This window comes from Xyrauchen texanus, chromosome 14 (genome assembly GCF_025860055.1).
Source record: "Xyrauchen texanus isolate HMW12.3.18 chromosome 14, RBS_HiC_50CHRs, whole genome shotgun sequence".
Lineage (NCBI taxonomy): Eukaryota > Metazoa > Chordata > Actinopteri > Cypriniformes > Catostomidae > Xyrauchen > Xyrauchen texanus.
This window is the reverse complement of record NC_068289.1, coordinates 8,630,857-8,650,295: the sequence shown is the minus strand read 5'-3', so window position 1 is coordinate 8,650,295 and position 19,439 is coordinate 8,630,857. Positions and strand designations below refer to the sequence as shown.

The window sequence follows — 19,439 nt, the reverse complement described above, 5'->3', positions numbered from 1 at the left end:
ATTCTTTTTCTTTCTCTCTCTCTCTCTCTGTCTATTTCTCTCTTTGTATGGGAGAAAAAAATAGATGGGACAGAGGCTTGTTGGGGTTCTTGAAAGCATACTACACTACAAATGCAATGTGGTCACATGGATTTCTGTCTACCTCTGAATGTGGTTTGTTCTACAAAACGTTTAGGACTCTGTTTAGGCCTGTATTTAATAATGACCACTTGTAATCTGATCACCTGAGATGGATAATACCAGGTCTAAACAGGGCCTAAGAACTATTCACGCTTACAGGTGCCACCCATTCACACCCTTATGAACTTACAACAAATTGACCCATTTTTCACACCAAAGACCCCCCCATTTAGCCTTAAACAGACTGTAGGGCAAGTGCTGTTAGCGAGCACCTATGAAGGCCATAACGGTACACGAGGGGGTGGGTGGCCAGCACCATGCCCGACCACCTTTGTCTCCCCAGTGGTGATGTTTTACACACCACACCAGGTACTCATTTTAGGCTGAGTCAACCTAGGAGAGGCCCAGGACCGGTTCAGATAATCATCACCAGTGTTGGCAATGAGTGGGAATCAAACTCTGGTCGCCAGGTTCGCAGCGCAGTACGCTAACCACTACACTACTGCTTCATTTTCACATCACACACCTACTCACAGACACACGACAGGTGCATTAAATTGTAAAATTGTGTACACCATTAAGATATTTCACCAGATTTGTAGTGTAGACTTGGTAAGGGACAATAATATGGTCATATCGTTTTCATGTGCTACTGGGAGGTTTCTACTTCTGTTAATGTTTTTTACAAGGACATAAAGTGATGCCATGTGATTTTTGGTGTAAAAAAAAAAAGGACTTGTTGGGTAATTTCATAATTCAGTTTTTCACTTCCCGACAAAGTCAGGAAGTTGTAATGCTAGTGCAACTAAATGAAGGACAGAGGATAAACTTTAGGTCTGTAAATTATGCTTTGTTTTTAGCATTGTCACGCTGTCACAGAACGAAGGAAAGTGTTGTTATGTTGCACAAGCCTGTCACCTCATAAACCAGCCAACTGAGTAATGATTTTTTTTTGGCAAGCTTTATAGCTGTATCATCAACAATTCACAAAATAAATATCACCAACTTAATTGTGCAGTCAACATTCATAATGACAGCCTAAAGCTGAGAGATCTTTTTTATAGAATAGCACAAAGAAAACGTTCATACAACCTGACAGATTTTTATCCTGAGAAATTATGTGTCAGCAGAAAAGATTTATTTGCAAATTATAAGACTTTTAGGTGCTCTTTGCCTGTAATTTTAGCATTTGTATTTGCTGTCTTTGGAAGGCACAAGTTTACAAAACCTTTTCAGTGTGCCTGATATCAACATAAAGTGACACAGATAAGAATCACACATGTGAAGCTCGGGTTAATACAGCTCCACTAAAATAACTGCTCAAGACGTCATGTTTGTGCTTAGATTAAATGCAAGGATAATTGGCAGAAATACGGCACTTTGCACTTTCTTTTTGGTCTTATACTTTGTGATTAAAAGAGACGCATATTACGTGGTGGAAAAGGGGATAGCCCTGTTCACTCATGATCGGATCACCCGAGAAGCGTTTTAATACCTGACAATAAACAGGGCGCACACACACACGGTGGAAGATGCACTAGGTAAAAAAAAAAAAGCATTTGGAATTATCCATCAATGTTTCAAATAAATTGGCAAACTCATGCCCTGCCCCTAACCCTAACCCAAACCAACCCTAAACCTAACAAACAAAAAAGATGAATCGCACCTGCAAAATACTAAAACTTTATTTCCAGGTTTAATTTATATTTTGAATAGACTCTGGGTCCTATTTGAATCCACGATGTGACAGGGCGGAGGGCGGGGCCGGGTCGTGATTATACACACCCGGTCCCTTATCAGGCTAATTAAGCCTCTGAGAGGGATAAAGGCCAATTGCGGACAGTGGTGCGAAGAGAGAGAGATCTGTTCTCGCCGCCTCCTTTCCGGATTTCTGCACCAGTGTAAAGCAGTTCAATGGAAAGGAAGAGGCGAGAACCGGCCTGGCGATATAAACAATATTTGAATGATTAACTTAAACAAAAGACAAACACACACACGACGGACATGTCCGTAAACGATCTCTCTCTCGTCGCACCACCGTCCGCAACCGGCCTTTATCCCTCTCGGAGGCTTAATTAGCCTGATAAGGGACCGGGTGTGTATAATCACGACCCGGCCCCGCCCTCCACCCTGTCACATCGTTTAATGTCATTTTGAGTGCGAGTATGGTTTAAGGAGGGTGTACCCGTATGCTGGGTTGGGAACCTCAAGGATTAAAATTGGTGTTTTCCTTATTACATCACGTGTTGTTCTGAAAGCAAAAAGAAACAAATGAATCATGGAATTTGCAAAGCGTGTGCGTTTAATTGCACGATTAACAGAAAGTGATGGGTATATTGAAGTCTCGTCACATTTCTACTTCTTGTTTAGCCTCCCATTCGGCACACGGTGCGTGATCATGTGGAAGGATTACATCAAGATGTAGATTGGAATGCAGGTGCAGAATTTATATAAATAAAATAGTCTACTCCTCTCTCGCTGTTGTTGGTGTGTCAGTGATTACCTCTCTGTGTGCCAATGCTGGCACGCGTGCCATAGGTTGCCAACCCCTGCGCTAGAGGGAAATGTGTTCACGTTTGAATTGATACAAAAGTGTTTGATGGGATAAAGTGCTTGTCAGTAATTCAGCAGAATGGGGTCATTTTGGGTAACATTAATTTTCAGAAGCAACATATCGATTTCTGTGTGACCATGTTGGGCGTTCATGTGCGCTCATCACAATAATTCCGTCATAATGTAAAGGCAGCAGTAATTTTCTGTCTGTCTTACTCTGTTGTTCTTTCTTATTGACCGTATTGCGTTATCTGTCCTCATTGGCAACACTCACTGGTTATGAGATTAATCGCATGAGCTGCCTTTGTGGGCTTTGTGTTTCTCTTCATGTGTGAAGCTCTGGATATCTGCCCAGCTCGTCCCACTCAACTTCCTCTAGAAGGACTGTCTAATCAATAAAGGGACTTTTCTCTTTAAAATGCTGTACACATACACACATTTTCATCTGAAAATATTAAAATGGTCTAAAACAGTGGTCACCAATTAGTGGACTGCGGTCTGGGTCCGGACCCCAGATTGGTACCACCCGTAAAGTGAGACATCATGACCTAGGTTGCCTCCTCACTGTTTCTACAGTTTAAGTGAGGAGCGCGACAAAACTACATAGCTGTGTACACTGTAAGCACTCAGGGGTGTAAATTGCACTGATCTTTCAGCGCTGTATCCCCATCATTTTCACTAGTATTGAACCTGCTCCATTTATGTCCTTTCCCGCTTATCTCCCCCACATTAATGATGGTAGGCCGTAGCGGATAAATACAATGAGCAGCAATATAAATATCTTTCAAAGTGAAACTATCTTCATGTGTCTGATTTGACTCTTGACGGTTCTGCTAAACCAGGTTTGTTCACGTTAACTGGTTCAAGTAAATGGTACAGCGTTAGAAAAGTATTGGCCAAAAATTGTGGGAATGCTGTTCCTGACATTTCACTCTCTTTGAAGAATGTAATATAGCTTGAACTTTACCTGGGCCGGAGCTGTACTGCACACCGGTGCAATAGTTATTAGTACAGACGTGTATTACTGTGTAAACTCTTGAAGTGGAGAGTCCTTGCCCTCATTATGTCTGTCTTTAGATGATACACAGTGCTTTGATCTGTGGACAGCAGGAGTGTTTTGTGCTTTTTCCTGTGAAGCACACATCTGGCCAGGGCACAATCCCCATTTTATATGCAGACACACAAGTGGCTCTTCACATCACATGGGGAAAACTGCGTTTGTTTGCCTTCATGGATCTAACACAAAAGCATGTAGCCACACATGCTTACGAAAATGACCAAGCTCTTTCTAAATATGCATTCATGCTACCTCTCTCTCTCTTTGCAGTTAACACTGACACAGAAACAGCAGTGGTGAATGTCACATACTCAACGAAAGAGGAGGCTAAAATGTAAGCATCTTAGCTTACCATTAGAAAATACGATGTTTTCTTATCAAAGTTCGGCTGGGTGATATCACTAAAATAATTCGTCAGTCTTTTCATGATATTAGATATGAATCGTAATAATTATTTATTTAATCTAAAATGACTTATGATTATTTTCTCAATAAGTTGGATCCTTGATTTTAACCAAACCACTATTGCTCCATTTAGATTCAAATAGTTTGATACAAGGCATAAAATACAATAAGAGTCTATTTAAAAATAGTTGTTTCCAGACTGTTTTTCACCAAATGAACAGAAGGTATAGTTATATTAAATCATTTTCATTTAACTGCACTAATACATAGTAAAAAAAAAACTGCAATATTTACCTACATACTGTATATTTTTGTACTCAAATATTTTTGATTTATGACACAAATGAAGCATTAAATTTCATTATGAATTGAACAATTGAAGTGGACAATTTAAACTGATTTATTGAAATGAATTGAACTAGCAACTTACCAACTAACAACTTAAGCTTTTGCTATTGAACTTTGAAACAGAGATGCTACTGTATGTATACGTCTCTGTCTTAATGGTTTCATACTGATCAAGATTCATGATGTTGCTTAGTTGTATATTGTCATCCAAATCATTGCAAAAATATCATGAATAATTAATATATCACCCAGCCCCATATATAAGTACCAAAACCTGTTATTGTAAATAAAATTATTCTGTATTCTGTTGATAATTGCCCACCTTTCCTCTATGTCTTCAGAGCTGTAGAGAAGTTAACTGGACAGAAGTTTGAGGATTACTCCTTCAAAGTGTCTTATATCTTGGATATGGATGCTGCTCCACCTCTGCCAGCAACCCGGAATCGTCGGAGTGGAAGGGCATTGCGAGATCAGGACTCCCAGCCCGGGACATCGGGAGGCTCTCTGGGGCCGCGACAGAAACAGCCAGACTTTCCCCTGCGCATATTGGTGCCCACGCAGTTTGTGGGAGCCATCATTGGCAAAGAGGGGCTCACAATCAAAAACATCACCAAACAGACACAGTCCAAGTGAGCGAGAGTGAATTGATGAGACATGCACATTTCAAACATATGTGATTGAAGATTTAATGACGTAGGTCAATAAGTATCCCTCATATCCTTTTTTAATTTATATTTACATGTTTAAATGCATTTGCTGTTGAGATAGACCATTAGAATGACAGAAACAAAAGAACAAAAACAGAAAATGCATTATCCATTGACAAGGTCAACATACGATTTTGCACACTGACGAGTAGTTAAATATCACTGATTTATCTACTTGTCTGATATATCAGTCTGTGCACATTTCATATAAAATAGAGATTTTAATTGATCTCTATTGAATAGTTATGTTCCTGTGCTGATAGGGTGGACATCCATCGTAAGGAGAACGCAGGAGCAGCAGAGAAGCCCATCACCATCCACTCCACTCCCGAGGGCTGCTCAGCTGCATGCCGTATGATCATGGACATCATGGAGAAAGAGGCCAATGACACGAAGGTGTAAGTCTGAATCTTCCACCTAAAGTTACTCTGTTTATCTCACGGAGCTCTTTGTGCATGTCTCTCTATGCATGGCTTGTGGTCTGTCTTCTGCAGAACGGAGGATATTCCTTTGAAGATCCTGGCCCACAACAGTCTGGTCGGAAGACTGATTGGGAAGGAGGGCAGAAACCTGAAGAAGATTGAAGAGGAAACAGAGACCAAGATAACCATTTCCTCGTAAGTGCCCATTGAGTTTGATGGACTCCAGCAGCAGAACAAACATCTTGGTCAGCATGGAAGACCAGTTAGACCAGCTATAATGTTATATTATGATGTTATGATGTTTTGCTGCAAAAGCCAGCTTAAACCAACCTACGGTAGTTTCCTGGTCTTAGCTAGTATAAATTGGCTTTTTAAGCAGGGCAGGCTTTATAATGTACAATAGGAAATTTGGATAACTCTTAAATACTTTTGAAACCTGTCATAAGAAAAGAGTATACTAGTTGAAAAAATAAGCCCTGATATTTTCTACTTTCAATATTGGCCAGTTCAGACTAAGGCATTTAATAATAATAAAACAAAATTCCAATATTGGCCGATACCTATATAGTAACTGTTATATTGTGCACCCTTCCTGAAAAAATATAGTAGTCCTCCACTTTTCCTTGCAGGCATTCCTGACTTCAAGTTGAGGAATCTTGTTTCAACCTCCAATGTTGTTTTAATAGAAAATGTTGTTCTTTTTAGTGAAGCTTTTGATTATAACATAACCTCATAATAGTGGGACCGTTCAAAGAGTTCATGTGGTCAGCGTGTCCTTTACTTTCAGCGAGCACCAGGTTATAGGTGGTCCTTTATATTTCCAGAACTAAAGATTTGTACGTGAGTCACCCAATTAAGCCTTAACAAGGACTCCTGACGTCATTGCTTGGCTGTCTGTATAACATCAAAAACAACTTCATTCATCAGTGCTCATCACTATCAACTCAAATGACTTGATACCAGGTGGACATGTGTGTCATCTCTATCACTTTTAATGGAGAAGAAAAATGTTTTGTTTTTTCTTTCTCTGTCTCTTTCCTCCCCATCCCACAGTTTACAGGACTTAACTATTTATAACCAAGAGAGAACCATTATCGTGAAGGGGAGTATTGAGGCCTGTTGTAGGGCTGAAGTGGATATCATGAGGAAACTGAGGGAAGCCTTTGAGAATGACATTGCTATTGCTGCTATTAACGTAAGTGTTTGTGGTTTCTGAGAGCTGATGAATCATATCATGAAAGGAAATGTGATTTCTACCTAATTGGAATCCTCCATCTTTGTTGTTTAAATCAATAGAGGAGACCGGGGTTAGTTGTCACTCTTTACTTCAGTAAATATTTCTCTGGGTAGGTTTATTTTTGAATGTCAATTTCTGTAAAGACATGTACATTAAAGTTGTGCCTACTAAAAAAGCTACTGAACAGTTCTACCTGTTGCACAGATAAGAAGATAGAGCTCATTGAACAAACACTGCCCCAGTAACAGGGCATAGCGTGAAGTTGTTACAATAAAACCTGCAATGAAACACCTGTAAAATACAACCATCAACAATTGATGAAATAGCAAAAAAGTATAGCACTGCTTTTGGCCAATATGTTAGGGTTTGGTTAGGTTACAGTTAGGGTTTTGCGACTCATCATTATATAGTTGACACTTGTTGACCTGTATGTTTGCTAGTGTAGTTTTATTGTGTTCACTTGTTTGGTCTACAGGCGTAGCAAAATTTTACTGGAATATATTTTGAAATTTTAGTTTGGAGGATAGAATTCACAAAAGAAAAATATATTTTAAGACTACATATTGATTTGGGTGTCAAAACCAACTTTCAAAACCACTGATATGGAAAACTCAAAACCTTATATGTACTTATAGGGGTGCGTAAAAATACAGATTTTCCGATGCATCGCGATCCTCATTTGAATGATCTTGATATCGATTCTTAAATCCCAAGATCTGTTTTTTTACAGTATTTAACCCTCTACTACAATGAGAGAAAATTGCTTGCATATGCAACAAAATTTCACACTATGCGACAAAAATGTAGATATTTGGCAACTGACTTGTTAATGTTTAGATTTCACTGATCAGTAATTGTGTAGTATAGTGGTGAAGTATTCAGTAGCGAGATTCTTTGACTCAGTGTTGAGAGTTGACAGTAAAAGTTTGGTTTTACTCTTTCTGTGTGCCTAAAGACGAGATCCAATTAACCGATTTATCAATGAATACCCTTTTTGTTTTCTACAGACAGTTATTGATCAAAAACAACAAAAAACAAACATCTTATGCTAATCATGCAAAGCAGTGATTAGATAAAGCCATTTGAGTCTCTCTTGTTTACATGCTCTCATATACAGATGCTCTTAAAGAGACAGTACTGGTTTTGCAATTAAACAATAAATAGTAAATGCAGTATTATATCATATATATTGATTGAATATATTGAATTGTTCATTTTAAGAAAGCAAAAATGTGACCAAAATGATGAAAAACTAATAAAATATCATTAGTAAAATTTTAATTTATTGTTCCTATTTAGAAGGTCCCCTGTTCAATTAACCACATTAGCTTGGAGAGAATTTCTTTCAAATGTAAGCGAAATGGACATTTGAACTGAAATATACCCATAAGAATCCCATACATCCCATACCCATACCCATATGGAATTGGAATCTAATCAGATCTAGAGAATGTGAACTGTCTGTCGAATCATATCGAATTGGGAAATCTGTATCATCAACCAGCCCTAGTTACTCAAGTCGAACTCTTGTGAAAATGGCTTAATGTGATAACTTACCCCCAGTCACCTCTTTTACATGGAAGAGCCCTTTTCAGGTTTCTAGAAGTGGTTCATCTGTTTGTCGGTGTTTAATTATTGACTGTGTGTGTTTATGTGAAACAACCCTGAGTCAGTCCGTCCCCTGCTGTGCATACTAAGAACACACTGTCATCCTGTAAACAGCAATTCACACAGATACGCATGCACATGTACACCATTCACCCTGTTTATACTCATGACATCATGACCTCATCATCCTGTGTCTGAGGGAAGCCATAGACTGAGAGCAAATACATTAACAATAGCATCATCAGTCTCATTTACACCATTGCATCCTAAACCTCCTTTCATGTTCAATGAGTCATTTATCTTGACGAAAAGGCCTCTATCATGTTCAAATCAAATGTATGCGGTTTCATTTATACTCACACATTAGTCAGTCTTCAGTCAGGCTTACAGTAAATTATTCATGCTCAGATCAAGTGTTTTTTGCAACAGTTTCATGTGAAACTGTCCGTTAGTCGATCCCTGTAACCTTCATTCCCATCTCAATGAAAGAGAGACACACCAGTTTTGATCTTTTGATGAAAAATCAGGCATTTTAGGCCTGAAGTTCTCTGTCAAGACTAAACAGCATATAAACCAGGGGTGTCAAACATGGGATGATGCCAAGGAGTCATCTCCAGCCTGCGGGATGATTTGCGGAAAAAATAAATAAGTAATGTCTGAAAACTATCCTCCCTTTGATTTAACCTGTAACTTGGGTAAGATTTGTTCATACTATCATTTTATTAGCAAAAGCAGAACAGATAAGCATTTCAATTTATAGTGTTGCATGTATGTTATAGTTTGCATCATCAGTGGAATTTATTTTAATTACATGGGACATTCATCGCTCGCTGAGCCACGCGTATCAGCGAACATGACGGGTGAAGAGTTACTCGGCCACACATTCCCACAGTGAAGTTTCTCTCACAGAAATAATGACAACATGGACAGATCCAAGGATAAATATTAGATTTAATATCTGTTGCATTATTTCCATTCCATTGAACTATTATTCATTTTAAGCAGGTTTCAGTTCCTTGGTGTTCATGTTCGGTTTCAGATGGTTTATTTACCATCGGTCAACTATTTGTGATGCAACCTCTGGTTAAAGAAATTAGTAAATTCCATGTTTTTCCTTCTGTTCAGAGTAAAACTAGCACTCATCAATCTGCCAAATGTGGACATTTTATGTGCATTGGTGGGTTATTTCTGTGGTGGGCGACTTATAATATGTCTTGGAATGACATCAAGATATGCATTTGAAGAAACGCATTTGATTATATTTTGAAGAGAAGACCAAAGAATAAAGCCGTTAATATACGTATCTGATTCGCTGTGTATTCAGAGGCGTTCTTACGCCCATAAACGCAACACTTCTCAAGGAACACACGCACACTGAGTGCTCACTGTTTCTGCTGTTTCAGTCATCTGAAAATACAGTTTGCAACTGCAATAAGAGTGTCGTCCATGAGAATGCTGAGAATGATCTCAGACCATATCAGGATGTGCTCTATGTTTAGTTTGCTTGATTTCCATGGAGCAGTTGGTGTTTACACACATTGTGAATGCAACATTGCTTAATTCCAAACATTTGTGGCTAAAAACACAACCATACAAAGCAAATGGCATGCAGCGACATTAATAAATTGTCATGTGTGTCATCATAGTTCGCTTCAGAAGTGGTGTTTTATATACCTTTATGAATAACCAAATGAGCTGGTAAAAAAAATCAAAAATGGTGAATTTTTGGGCATTTTTGGGAAAATTTGGGCATTCTGTTGCTGGTGGGCAAAAACAAAATCTTATCTTTTTACCCCAGTGTTAGCTATGAAAACAGCATCTTTATGTTTTCCTGCTCCACAACTAATCTACCAGTGTCAGTAAAGAAATTATATTTTACCAGAGTAATGAGATTGCAGTCTGAATTGTGGTGTCATAAAAACTTGCACCGTGAAATAACACCTAATCAGCGTGCCTTTCTACTGCGTTGTGTTCGCTGGCTGTACTCAACAACAAACATAGTGACTGGTTTAGTCTGATTCATGACTAAAGGACTTTTATGTGGCTGGTACTTTTTAAACAGTGATTCACCAGCTCACAAGTTCTCAGTTTGATGAATCCTTCAGTCAATGAACTTACTGAATTACTCAGAGGGACTGAATGGATACGTAATTTGCTCTCATTCCTGTCGAAATGTTTTGTGTACAAAGTTGAATAACTATGATAATATATCAAATTTAGTTAAAAGATAATTCATTAATTTTAAAATATATACACACACATACACATACACATATAATTTATAAAAGTAAACTTTGCCCCCAATCAATGTCGCTTGGTCCAATCAGGCCCGCAACCCAAAATGAGTTTGACACCCCTGATATAAACAGTATCTAAAAAGTACTTTCAACAAAAAATTATGGACCGGGACGATGGAGCCACCTAGTGTGACAGTACAGATATTACAAAATGTTACTTCATGAAAAAAAAACTTGGCAAGATTGTTAAGGGCAAGTGTTTGCTTTTAAAGGTTTATCAATGTCCACATGCTTAAAGACAGCATGAAACTCTCAAAATCTTTCAGTACACAGATTTTTGTCCAATCAGATGCTCTCTAGAATGAGAATATCCCTCTGCCTAATTACATCAGCAACCAACAAGAAGCAAATCATGGTTCATGGTTGTCATGTAAACTAAAAGCTATTGGCTATAACATTTTTGGGAAAAAGCTCTTCGATATGTCCTTACCAAACTGTTTCAATAGGAAATATGTCAACACACACACAAAAAAACTGGGCTCACAAAGCGATTTCACAGGTACTTTTTTGTTTGTACAACCGAGAAACAGATGGAAACTGAGAAATTGGCAAATATCTCTCAAATGAGTTTGAATGCACAATAGGTTGAGGTCTTGCACTGAGTAACCATTCTTAATCCATGATGTTATTGCTCTTGCAGCAACACACCAACCTTATTCCTGGGCTGAGCCTGAGCACACTGGGCATATTTGCCAACAATCTGTCAGTATTGCCACCAGCTGCTGGGCCTCGAGGCATCCCACCCGTACCCCCAACTGGCTACAACCCCTTTCTTGTGAGTGCAAACCACCGTTTGAATTAATTATGTAACTGCAACATATTTGGATGTTTCAAACACAGAATTACATGATACTTCAGCGGCATTGGGCAAATTTCTGAATTTTAGAATTGGCTCCCTTTCAATTCATGTATTGGAATCGGTCACGCCCCACACAATTTTTAATTGGAATGACAGGAAGAGGTAATTACTGAATTACATAGTCACACTACAGAGGAATTGTATTTTTCCACAAGTTTTGGAACAAATTGTAATCAATTTCATCATTAAGTTTGACTAATTATGCCTAAATATTCCATGGTATGTGGAATAATTTTTTCTCAACTGACATTGATAGATATTTGTATAAATTAAGTTGAATATTGTCAAAACTAGGGATATCCTAGGTAGTCTGAGAGTGCTGAATGTCCTGCGTGATTAAAATAAATTCCACTGATTATGCAAACTATAACATACATGCAACACCACAAATGTAAATGTTTATCTGTTCTGATGTTGCTAATAAAATAATAATATGAATACATTGTCTCAACTTAATGTTTTGTTTCATTCTTTTGCACTCTGTCTAGCTGTTTATGAATGCAAGAAGAACGCGTCTTGTGTGAACACCCACCAGGAAATGCATCAAATCAGCACTTAGTGGATATGACCCTAAATTAGCCTAATTAATCAGGGCTTCCTTAAAGCTGAAATATGTAATTTCTGCTCCAGTAGTGCCACCAAACCGAATTGCAAAAATAAACTTTGTTTTCAATACACCTTTCTGGAATATGCCCCATCTGCCATTGGTCAAACAAAGAGATAGTCCCGCCCCCAACTCACACCATTGGTTGAGTGACGTTGTTGGGATGGGACTAAATGGGTTGCTCAAAACAAACTTTTTCGCGATTTTCATTGCACGACAGAAACTTAACCTATGAATGGCTTACTAATAGTTGTGTCTAGGCTTGGGATTGATGCCTTTTCCCCGATGATGATTATTGATATATCTGAATAAAAAAAATAAAAAAAATATATATATATATATTTGTAGGGCTACCTGTTGCACAATAGTCTTTGTCTCTTCAGACATATTGTGTGAGCAGCAGGGTAAATTAAAGGGGGTTACACACCGGACATGTCTTGCCAACGACATGGCACATTCTAAAATGTGAAAAAAATAATTTCCTATGAAGGTCCACACACAGCACGGGCTCGCATAGTTTTAATTCCACTCAAATCAATATCAAAGGACAAAGACTATTTACTCTAACCATTAGTGGATGAACTAATGAATGCAAAATGAGTATCCCAATTCCCATACCAATAATTGATCCGCTATCTTGTATTTGTAGTAAAGGAGAGCCAGTGGAATGTTCTTGTGATGTAAATCGTTTATAAATGTATCCATGCCATCTGTTCCAGGGTCATTCGTCACATCTGGGTGGACTGTATGGTGTTCCGCCTGCTAGTGCCATCTCTCACCAGCACACAGTGAGTACACACACCCTCTCGCACATACAGTAAAGCGGAGAAAAGTTTTTTTCTCCACTTAATCTTTATTTTGTCCCAGCGAAAAAGCATCTGTGATGTTAATTTTTATTTGTTATTTTCCAAATTAACTGAGCATCTAGCTAATGGTGTTGACTTGAAATGCTGTTATCTCCTCTGACATCTTCAAACTATAGAGTCTAAACAATGAGTTATTGGTTTCCAGTGGTTCACAGGCACATCAAGCCACATCAGGTCCTTTAAGCCAAAGGGAGAGTGTATGAATTCATGAAGACATCATTACGTCTGTGTATTACTGAATAATAATAAAGCGCAAAAAAGTAAAAGAAAAAACTGTTTCTCTTAATTATACGCAAACATGACATTTAGAGCAGAATTCTGTTATTTTAGATCAGTACCTTTAACTGAGCTTCTAATGTGTGTTCTTGTCATATCTGTGTCCCTGCATGTTGATGTCAGACACACTGAAGAATTTTGTGAAGTTCTTGTGCGTTTACATGCATTCGCATTTTAAAATTTTCCGATCACATGGTTATTTCCCTTTAAATCCTCATGTAACTGACTAAGTTTAAACTCTTGTTATTTTAGGGCGCCACTCTGCTGATGTGTCATGACGAGCCCAATGTCTGAATGTGTTTGTAGTGGACAAACCTCAAAACAGTTTGGACCCTGTTGTCTTTAGTTTATTAAAGTCTTAGTCTTAAAGTTTATTTTGCTCTCTTCACAGCAGGCACCTGAACAGGAGGTGGTCTACCTTTTTATTCCCACTCAGTCTGTTGGTGCTATTATTGGCAAGAAAGGCCAACATATTAAACAACTAGCACGATTTGCAGGAGCCTCTATTAAGGTAGGTGTTCCTGGCCACCTAAATGCCACTGCTGTCAAATCTGTCACATCAAGGTTCCTTGTATGGTTTTGTTGCCTGAACACCAACCACAGTGTAAAGCACATCTATCCATATCATTTTCTGTGTCCTGTTGATGAGATCCTTGGGCTAAACTTGCTCAGAACTAGCCTAGTGCCTTAGTGTGGGTGAGCTAATCATCTGTAACCTTCTTTCTGTTCGCAGTAGTATACTACCATACTACTCTTTGATTGATTTGAATGATACTGATTATATCCAGCCTCTGTTGATTCAGCCAGTCTTCTGGATTACTTGCTTATCAGAGAGTTGTTGCCTGGGAATAATTGGGAAAAGAGCCCTCTGGTGAATTTGTAATGTCACAACAACATAAGAATGAGCTGATCATTGATATTAAACTAATATTGTGCATTAGAAGATCCTGATAATGCTGTCTAGGTCATTTCTGGGTGTAAGTCTAGTAGCTCATTTGTTTAAGCTCTATTCATGTGTTTTTTCACATGTAGATTGAACCCGCAGAGAGCCCTGAAGTCACTCAGAGGATGGTCATCATCACTGGGCCGCCGGAAGCTCAGTTTAAGGTAAAGGAAAAAGATTAGTCTGTACAGAAAGAAAGGATACAAACTTCAAATCCCAGTATTTTTCAATGAACAGTAAATGCACATGAACAAAGTCTTACGCTCTGTGTTTCAGGCCCAGGGCAGGATATTTGGGAAGCTGAAAGAGGAGAATTTCTTTACCGCAAAAGAGGAAGTGAAGCTGGAGACGCATATAAAAGTGCCCTCATCAGCTGCCGGGAGGGTCATTGGGAAAGGTGGCAAAACGGTAAGAATACAGTGAAATATAGAAGGTAGTGGACTACGTAGCATGTGTTAGGAGCCGTTAACATCCTTAAGCTAAGCATCCTTAAGCTAAAAAAGTTAGACGCAGCGCCACTAATAGAGCAGAACGGTATCTCTATGTTTTTAACAGTTGAAGCTATTTTAACTTGACAAGGCAACTAAAAAATGCAGCGCTCCTGCATGAGCCCTGAAAGAACTTATCACAACATTCAAAGATGGACAAAAAATCTTGTTGTGTTTACGCCTAAATAATGATTATGATGTTTCTGAGCTCGCTGAAAACCCTATTTACACTAACCGTGATTAAAGATATAGTTCACTTAAAAAAAAAAGAGACAATTCTGTCATCATTTACTCACCCTCATGTTGTTCCATACATGTTTGACTTTCTTTCTGTCTTGCTTGGAACACAAAATTATTTATCTAGCAAAATGTCCAAGCCTCTCAGTCCCTGTTCACCATTCATTTCATTGTATGGAATAGAGCAGCTTTCTGCTAGACGACTCCTTTTGTGTTCCACAGAATAGATAACATGAGAGTGAGTAAATGAAAACGAAGCGATTCATTTTAATTTTTTGATAAAATATCCCTGTTACAGATCAAGGACAGGCAAGGAGGAGGCGGAAACCAGATGAACAATCAACGTAAAGTGTAATCAGAAACGTAACTTAAAACAAACATAAACAAACACAGACACACATACAACACGGCCGCGTGCGTCTCTCTCGAACCGGCGGCTCCGGCTGCCCCTCCATCACAGCCCGGCCACGCCCACCTCCTCGTCACACTCCTCCCCTGCCTGATTCAGGCTGGGGCGCTACCAGTCTGACTACCCCCCAACTCTGGAGGGCGAGATGCTGCCTTGCCCTTCAGGCTGTTCTGTCAGCTGGTGGTCCACCCCAGTGGGCGAGTGGAGACTCGAGAGAGGAGAACTTGCTCACGGATGCGCCGTCGCCCGGCCCTCAACCGCTCCTCCGCCCTCTGGTGGACGCCAGCTCACTACTCCCCCAGCGGATGGAGTCCGGACAGAACCGCTCTTCCCTTCTCGGCAAATGGCCGTGGCTCATCAGGCTCTCGACGGCTGGCAGCAACCCCTCCATCCCCAGGCAGATGGCCGTGGCTGCTCCCCTGGTGGATGGCAGCAGCGAGGACTTTGCGACAGCGCATCCCTCCTCCCTCCCAGGTTTCGGCACAACTGTAGCAGTATAAGGATAGGTAAGGAGGTGGCGGGAAATGGCTGAACAGTCAACATAAAGTTTTAATATCAAGCTCAACTTAAAAGCAACATAAACAAACATGCAGTGCAGACGTGTGTGTCTCTCTCTCCACCGGTGTCTCCGGCCACCCTTTATCTCACTCTCCCGCTGATCAGCTACACCCTCCTCCTCGTCACAATCCCTTTAATGTAAAATGAGAAGTGTGTGAGATGGATGTTCATCTCAAAGGTGATTTTCCAATTCCAGACCTACTGTAGCATTCTGATTCTCAATTAAATCTCTATGTTAAATCTTTTAAATCAACAGAATTGTGTTGTGTAACACATCAGGAGCACAGCTGTTGTGTAATCACATTCCTTTTATTGTGCCCCATTATGGATGATTGAGTAAATAATAAACTAATAAACACTAACATATGCAGTAATTCTGTGAATCAATTAAATAGATTGTATATTATTTCCTAATAATGATGAGATGTGCATTGTTAAAGAATAGAGAAACTGTTGATGAATCAAAGGTAATGTGGCGTGAAAAGTTCCTGAGAGCTCATACACACCTCCAGAGTAAATTATGAAAATCGATTGATATAGTTTTCAGCAAATGTATGATAATCATTTAAAATGTCTTTACTGCACAGGGAAACAAACCCACTTTCACCTGATAATGAATATATTATGCCAATAAAATGGTTAATAATGAAGGGATGACTTTGAATAAAAACTTGTTTTTATTTTTGTCTACATTTGTGGTGACCATATTAATATCTTGTTCTGGCATGGTGCACTTTGTGGAGGCTGCACGTGTTTGCTTTGGAAAATTGCCCTCAGAAAATAAATTTTTATAGATTTTTTAATAATCGAAAAATATTATTGAAATATTTTAGTGAGTACACTTCCTTTTTTTAGCACATTTGGAGTCATATACATTATTTTTAAGATATTATGAATTGTTTAAATGTGTTGCCAAGAAGCAGCATTGTGCAACTATGGAATGGAAATAGCTCAACAGGGATGTCATGCATTCAGAGAATATTGCAGTAGTTTTTATTTAGATTTTTTTGTAGTATCAATTATGAAGGTATCTACCTTTTTATTATTTACTAAACAGTTAAGTTTAGGTAAAAAGTTAGCAAGGAGACAGTTCTGTTAGATTCTGTCATGTAGCAGTTACTGAAAAGTCAATTAGATTAAAATTTGCTGTAATAAAATAGTTTTACAGCCTTATTCTTTGCTGCTTTTTAACATGTTTAGTATTCTGACGTGCACAGAGCGCAGTATATTTAAATAAATAAAAAACCTGTCTTTGATTCATATTTGCACAATTTTGCATCCAAGTAGCACAAAAAATAACACCCCAAAATATACTTTTTCTAAAATTAAGTTTGATTTTATTCATTTTTAATAACAATAATTTTCCCACAAATAATATGATTTTATAATACTTGCAATAGAGGTATAAGACTTATTTTTTCATTGATGAAATTTGGTCTGCAAATTCACTAGGTTAACCGAAACCGTTCTTGAAATTTTTTTTGAAGCTGTGTTTTTGGGTCAAATAATTTTATAGTGTAAAGATGATGTTTTGTATGACCGAAGAAAGTAATTTTTGCATTTAGAAGGAGATGAGGGAGAGTCACCTGATAGGCTGTTGCAAAAGTTGGCCGAATTTGTACAATTTAGACAACTTGTAGCCTACTCGTACAAATCTGTACGATTTCTCCGTGAGACTGTTTTGGTAATTTGTAGAATAGAAGCGGGTTGGAGTTATTGTTCAAGGGCAGAAAAGCAGTAAAAAAGTCTTAGAATTTGGTCTTGACGCAGGTTGTGTACCAATGAGCTTCTGTATCTGTACACCTTTTGCTTGTGTAGGCCTTATTGACATAGACTCACTGAGCACTTTATTAGGAACACTTGTACACCTATTTATTAATGTGATTATCCTATCAGCCAATCATCAAATCTTGCAGATACAGCTCAGGAGATTTAGTTATTGTTCACATCAACCATCAGAATGAGGGAAAATGTGATGTCAGTGATTTTGACTGTGGCATGTTTGTTGGTGCCAGACGGGCTGGTTTGAGTATTCCTGTAACTGCTGATCTCCTGGGATTTTCATCCACAACAGTCTCTAGAGTTTACTCTGATTGTTGCTAAAAATAAAAAACATCCAGTTTTGCAGACGGAAATGCCTTGTTGATGAGAGAGGTCAACTGGAGAATGGCCAGACTGGTTCGAGCTGACTGAAAGGCTACAGTATCTCAGATAACCACTCTGTACAATTGTAGTGAGCAGAATAACATCTCAGAATGCACATCACGTCGAACCTTTAGGCGGATGGGCTACAAAAGCAGAAGACCATGCCGGGCACTTTTATTAGGACCATAGTGTTCCTAATAATGTGCTCAGTGAGTGTATACTGTATAGTGTTTTGCTCTCTTTGACCTAATTGGCATTGTGAACTTTCAGGTTAATGAGCTGCAGAACTTAACCAGTGCAGAGGTCATAGTGCCACGGGACCAAACCCCAGACGAGAATGACGAGGTCTTTGTCAAAATCAGTGGGCATTTCTTTGCCAGCCAGGTAAATGATAATTCACTACACATTTAAATAAAACTTTACTTTATCTGCAATTTTGTTGAAAAGGGCTGAAATTTTAAGCTCTAATGTCTGCCGTTTCTGAGTCTGAGTGATGTACTTTAATTCTGAAAAAAAAAAAATATATATATAATTGGACGTCCCAAACATGTCACTTTGTGCCTAGTTAGGATGGGTTGTAATATGCTCTGTTCTAAATACTGATGAGCTGCTGACAGAGCCAGCATTTTAAGACTGGTTCCTTGTGGTCCTACAGACTGCACAGAGGAAAATCAGGGAGATCATCCAGCAGGTGAAACAACAGGAGCAAAAGCACCAGCAGGGCCCCCCATCACACACCGCTCCAAGTGACCATCAGGGCAGCCCCAGCGGGCACCTGCCAATGAATGTAGCCCTCCCAACTGGAATCAGACCAGACGAGACCGGATGAAGGGGACCGGCTGGGAAGACCAGCAGCCGTGGGATCAAAACCAAAGAACTTCTTTCTGGGGGAGATGAAGGAGCCACAGGCAGATAGGCTCTGAATGCACTGCCAGCTTGGGGAGGGTGGGGGGATGGGTGGAGGGGGGTGGATGGAGTGAAAGACAAATGTACCTTTTCTCTTGTTTAAACAAACCCTGACTGAGAGAAGAATTGGCATCTGTTATCAAGACAGTTGATAAGGAAACATCAAGGTGATCAGCCAATGTACCAATTTATTTTATAAACCTTTTAATTTAGGCTTAACACACAGATAAGAAGCTCCATTAACATGTACACTGATGCATTTTGACTTGAGTTGTGTTGTATTCTTGGGTAGGTAAAGTGGTGTGAATTTACAGTTTGGGGACAGATTTCTTTCTCATGAAAGGTTTTGATGTTCAGATTGCAATTTCAATTATCCTTAGCAGTATTCTCAACA

General features: G+C 39.0%; 1 protein-coding gene across 1 annotated transcript in view; it reads left to right on the top strand.

Annotated features, from left to right (window-relative positions):
• Positions 1-19,119, top strand: part of igf2bp2a (insulin-like growth factor 2 mRNA binding protein 2a) — an 84,931-nt gene extending 65,812 nt beyond the window's left edge. The window contains exons 5-16 of the mRNA XM_052142699.1: positions 4,001-4,064; positions 4,825-5,112; positions 5,454-5,588; positions 5,685-5,807; positions 6,666-6,807; positions 11,395-11,529; positions 12,937-13,005; positions 13,751-13,870; positions 14,392-14,466; positions 14,579-14,710; positions 18,410-18,523; positions 18,795-19,119. Of these exons, the coding sequence (XP_051998659.1) occupies positions 4,001-4,064; positions 4,825-5,112; positions 5,454-5,588; positions 5,685-5,807; positions 6,666-6,807; positions 11,395-11,529; positions 12,937-13,005; positions 13,751-13,870; positions 14,392-14,466; positions 14,579-14,710; positions 18,410-18,523; positions 18,795-18,968 (1,571 nt within the window). The 3' untranslated portion in view covers positions 18,969-19,119. The remainder of the gene's footprint in view (positions 1-4,000; positions 4,065-4,824; positions 5,113-5,453; positions 5,589-5,684; positions 5,808-6,665; positions 6,808-11,394; positions 11,530-12,936; positions 13,006-13,750; positions 13,871-14,391; positions 14,467-14,578; positions 14,711-18,409; positions 18,524-18,794) is intronic.
• Positions 19,120-19,439: the final 320 nt, after the last annotated feature.